This window comes from Empidonax traillii, unplaced genomic scaffold, assembly GCF_003031625.1.
Source record: "Empidonax traillii isolate 1590-97213 ecotype Southwest subspecies unplaced genomic scaffold, ASM303162v1 scaffold1534:size101994, whole genome shotgun sequence".
NCBI classification, from domain to species: Eukaryota; Metazoa; Chordata; class Aves; order Passeriformes; family Tyrannidae; genus Empidonax; species Empidonax traillii.
This window is the reverse complement of record NW_020956727.1, coordinates 82,261-87,320: the sequence shown is the minus strand read 5'-3', so window position 1 is coordinate 87,320 and position 5,060 is coordinate 82,261. Positions and strand designations below refer to the sequence as shown.

At 52.7% G+C, this 5,060-nt stretch overlaps 1 protein-coding gene across 1 annotated transcript in view; it reads right to left on the bottom strand.

The window, feature by feature from the left end:
- Positions 1-4,544: 4,544 nt before the first annotated feature.
- Positions 4,545-5,060, bottom strand: part of LOC114070384 (keratin-associated protein 5-4-like) — a 1,494-nt gene continuing 978 nt past the window's right edge. Inside the window, exon 2 of the mRNA XM_027907744.1 lies at positions 4,545-5,060. Within this exon, the coding sequence (XP_027763545.1) occupies positions 4,593-5,060 (468 nt within the window). The 3' untranslated portion in view covers positions 4,545-4,592.

Genomic DNA, 5,060 nt, shown 5'->3' with positions numbered 1-5,060 from the left:
TGCAGCACTTGGGGCTGCTGTAGCAGGTCACGGAGTAGCTGTTTCCTCCTCCGCAGCAGGACATCTTGGTGGTTGGAGTGTTGGCAAAAGCTGGAAGGAAAACGGAGTTTGGTGTTGTTTTTTTTTTTTTTTTTTTTTTTTTGCTGCCTTAAAGCATTCTTATCCCAAAGTCCATCCCAAAGTGTGTCCCGGTCTGGTGTCCAGAGTCCCAGCACAGCCTGTCCCTGAGATCTCCACATTTCTGTGCTGAATACATGTGCCTTTAGCACGTGGACCAGCACTGGTTCCATCAGAGAGAACCCACCCAGAGAGAACCCATCTCTGGTCCCAAACTCAGTCTCTGGTCCCAAACTCAATCTCTGGTCCCAAATCAATCTGTGGTCCCAAAGCCACCTCTGGTTCCAAACCCATCTCTGGTCTCAAAACAAGTCTCTGATCCCAAACTCAGTCTCTGGTCCCAAATCAATCTCTGGTCTCAAAGCCATCTCTGGTCTCAAAACCAATCCCTGGTCTCAAAACCAATCTCTGCTCTCAAAACCACCCTCTGGTCTCAAAAGCAATCTCTGGTCTCAAAGCCAACCTCTGGTCCCAAACCCAATCCCTGCTCCCCAGATCTTCTGCAGCACCTGGTCCCAAACCAGGCACCACTAAAAATCCTGCAGAAACCCCCAGAAACCCAGCCCAAAAGCGAAGGCAAGCATCAAACTCCAACTTACCCTGGCGACCAGTGAGGACTGGAGAGAAGTTGGAGAGGTGTGAATGAAGACCCCTCTGCCAGGGAGCCCTTTTATACAATCCAAAGCCTCCCCCCCCTGGAAATGAGGCATTCCTTGGCTATTCTGACTCCCCTGGGGCGGGAAGGGGGTCACCAGGCACATCCTTCCCACGTGTCTTCCGGGGGTTTAATCTTCACCTCTTTCCTTTTGCTCACCTCCTCAATCCTTCCCCCCTTGGTAATTACTCCTCCACACGAACAACAGACGTAAATTTGCCAATGAATTGGCGTTAATGGCACCGGAGGCAGCTCTGAGGAAGCTCCAATTTCCCCGGGAATGGCCTTGGGACACGCTCAGCAATGTGCCCGGGGCAGGGTGGGGGCTGAAGCAGTGGCAGAACCACGCCTGGAACTTGGGAATGTCCTTGGTGAGGAATTTTTTTTTGGGGGGGGAATCTATTGGTCAGTGGGAATCCCGGTTTTGCTGTCTCTGTGGTCGAAGTTTAGGCTGAAGGGTTTCTCCTTTCTCAGTTTTGCTCTTGGGTTATCCCTTCGGGGTGCTGGGCCCTCAAACTCCCTGCTTTTTATTTCTGTTACATATTAAGAATTTTATTTTTTTTTTTTTAGTTTTCATCCATAGAATGGGTGGATCGAATCTAAATCGAGCAGCTCTCAAGGCAGGCGGTACTGGAGGTGTGAGGTCCCATTTTCTGAGGTCATTCCTGACTCTGGCATTTGAGTGTTCCGCACTGTTTGACTCCGTGTCACTGCACGAGAACACGAGGAATTGTGGCCATGTGTCGAGCCAGGACAACCCCACGTGAGAAGGAGAAGGAGGAGAAGAAGAAGAAGAAGAAGAAGAAGGAGAAGGAGAAGAAGAAGAAGAAGAGGGAGAAGGAGAAGAAGAAGAAGAAGGAGAAGAAGAAGAAGAAGAAGAAGAAGAAAAAGAAGAAGAAGAAGAAGAAGAAGAAGAAGAAGAAGAAGGAGGAGAAGAAGAAGAAGAAGAAGAAGAAGAAGAAGAAGAAGGAGAAGGAGAATGAGAAGAAGAAGAAGGTGTTGATGATGTTATTTTCACATCACGAGGGGGGCCACCAGCAAAAGACAAGAGTTCCAAGATGCTGAGGCAGCGCCTACTCATGGGCAAATCACCCCCAGCAGGCTCTGACCGTGGGGCTGATGTGGTGGCAGGTGATCCCCTGGTGGCTGGGACGTGATGTATCTTCCCAGGATGCGACCGTGACCTCCCGTGACGTTTGGGTGGCCCTCCTGGAATTGTCCCCAGGGGAGCGCTGTTTAGGTCACTGCATAATAAGCCAGAAACTTGCCTGCAGGAAGCAGCATCCTGCCTGTGTAAACCCTCAGACATCTGCCCCCTGAGTAGAGTCATTCATCACGTTTTCTGTCGGGATTTATTGTTGCCCCGTCGGCCAAGATGGTCCCGATCATCGCAGAAACGAGGATTTTATGAAGCACAGGGATGTGGAACGGTTTGGGTTGGAAGAGGAGACCAAAGAGCATCTAATCCAACCCCCCTGGATGGGCAGGGACATCTTCAATGACATCAGGTTGTTCAGAGCCCCGTCCAACCTGGCCTTGGACACTCTCAAGGATCCAGGGGCGGCCACAGCTTCTCTGGGCAAGCTGTGCCAGGGCCCCACCACCCTCCCAGGGAGCAATTTCTTCCCAATACCCAATCTAAACCTCCTCTCTGGCAGTGGGAAATCATTCCTCCTTGTCCTGTCCCTCCATCCATTGCCCAAAGTCCCTCTCTATCTCTCTTGAAGCCCTTTGGGGCATTGGAAGGGGCTCTGAGGTTCTCCCTGGAACCTTCTCCTCTCCAGGCTGAACCACCCCCAGCACTCCCAGCATTTCTGGCATTTTTTTTCCTGCTGTTAAATGCCATTTAATTTACAACTGGGTCAGAAATAAGATCTCCATCAAGTCCCTTTTACGTGTGATTTCTTGGTGAACTTCTGGGGTGGTTCTGTGAGTTTGGGACCTGCAGGACCTTTGTGAGACGGGGCAGGATCTGACCCTGCAGCTTTTCCAGGCTGGATGGGGCTCTGAGCAACCTGGACTAGTGGGAGGTGTCCCTGCCCATGGCAATGGGTGGAATGAGATGGTTATTAAGGTCCCTTCCGACCCAAACCACTCCACAATTCCACGACGAAATTAAATAATCACAAAATTTCCCTTTAACCAAGGCACTTCTGCTCTAGTTCTGGTATAAAATATCCTCCTGCCAGCGCATTGTACCCAGTTTACCTCTTAATAAAAACCCCCTGAACGCCTGAGAAATGTTTTCAGAAGAGCCAAACAGGCAGGGACGATGATTCTAAGGCAGATTGAGGAAGCAATCAAGCCCGGCGCTCCAGGCACCTTCCCCAGACGTGCAATTCAGGCCTGACTCCTGCATTTTAATAGCAAAGAAAGTCCCAGCCAGGGAGGAAAGGCATCACCTGACTCATGTGTGGGCTATTCCAGGAATGAGGCTTTTCAGTTGTGCGTTGAGCCCCTGGGTTTCACTCCGGTGCTGGGAGTCGAGGAAGGCGCGGGGGAAACGCTCTGCTCACCTTAGGACACCTCCTTGGGTGGATTTTGGGCTTTTTTCTGGGCAAGATGGTGGTGGAAGATGATGGTGCCTGTGCTCAGTGAGTAGTGGTTTCCTCTCAGTGCCTGCTGAAATGCCCTTTCCAAGATAAGGGAGGTCCTGTAGGTCTTGTTGGGGTCTAAAACCTCCTGCCGAGGGGCAGCTCCGATATCTGCTCTGTGTGAGCAGCGACAGGACCCAGGGAAGGGGCTGGAGTTGTGCCAGGGAGGGGTTAGGATGGATTTTAGGAAAAGGTTCCCTCCCCCAGAGGGTGGTTTGGGCACTGAACAGGCTCCCCAGGGCAGTGGGCACGGCCCCAAGGCTGCCAGAGCTCCAGGAGGGTTTGGACAACGCTCTGAGGAACAGGGTGGGATTGTTGGGTTGTCTGTGCAGGGCCAGGAGTTGGACTGGATGGTCCTTGTGGGACCCTTCCAGCTCAGGACATTCCATGATTCTATGATTTACGGAGTGGTGTGTTTTCAGGTGGTGGGATCAGTCCCTTCAATATGAATTTTATTTACCTTAACCTTTTAAGTTTTATAGCAAACACCGAGCTGTGTGGCAGATGATCAGGAGGGGCCAGAAAGGATCTTAGAATCGTGGAATGGTTTGGGTTGTAATGGGCATCATTGAATATCATCCAGTCCCACCCCCTGCCATGGTCAGGGACACCTCCCACTATCCCAGGTTACTCCAACCTGGCCTTGGACACTCCCAGGGACGGGGCAGCCCCAGTTTCTCCGTGCAGCCCATTCCAGTGGCTCAGGTTGCTCTTCTTGCTGCCTTCAGACACGACCCAATTCCCACCAGCAGAACCAAGCAGCTCTTTGTTCCCTGAGTGTCCTGCTGTGCCACTGGAGCTCACCTGCAGCCAGGAGGGCACCGCAACGAGGACAAACTCGGGGCAGAGCCGCGGAAAGAACAACCAAAAGAGCGGGTGTTGCGTTTTGAGTGATGCTCAGTTTTATTGTCTACAAGCCAAGGGAGAGAACAAAGAGTGATCCCATCACCAGCAAACCCCAATTTCCCAAATCCCAAACACCAAGAAGAGAGTTAACACCCCACTAATACCTAACAGCTCTTTGCCTTATACAATGGCTGATAAATTGGAGATAATAACTAAAGGGCAGGAAGAAGCAGCAGCTTAAGCTTGAAAAGAAGAAGAAGAAGAAAATCACTACGTGTTGGCTCCATCACAACGAGAACCAGAGGCAGGGGAGCAGGTTTTCATCTCCTGTTCTCGTTGCTGGAGCTGGCAGAGGTGCCTTTGCCACCCCCAGGGGCGGCTCAGCAGCTCTTCTTGATGCAGCACTGCTGGATGGGGATGCAGGGCACGCAGCACTTCCTGACGGAGGTGCAGCACTGCACGGGACTGCAGCACACCACCACGGGCTTCTTCTTCACCACGTAGGAGCAGCAGGAGGAGCAGCAGCAGGGCCGTGGCACGCAGCAGACCGACTTCTGGCACACCTTGGTGCAGCACACGGGCTGCTGGCACGGCTCGCAGCACACGGACTGGCACGGGTTGCAGCACACGGACTGGCACGGGTCGCAGCAGGGCTTCTGGCATGGGTCACAGCAGCTCTGGCACGGGTCACAGCAGCTCTGGCACGGGTCGCAGCAGGGCTTCTGGCATGGGTCACAGCAGCTCTGGCACGGGTCACAGCAGGGCTTCTGGCATGGGTCACAGCACACAGTCTGGCATGGATCGCAGCAGGGCTTCTGGCATGGGTCACAGCAGGTCTGGCACGGGTC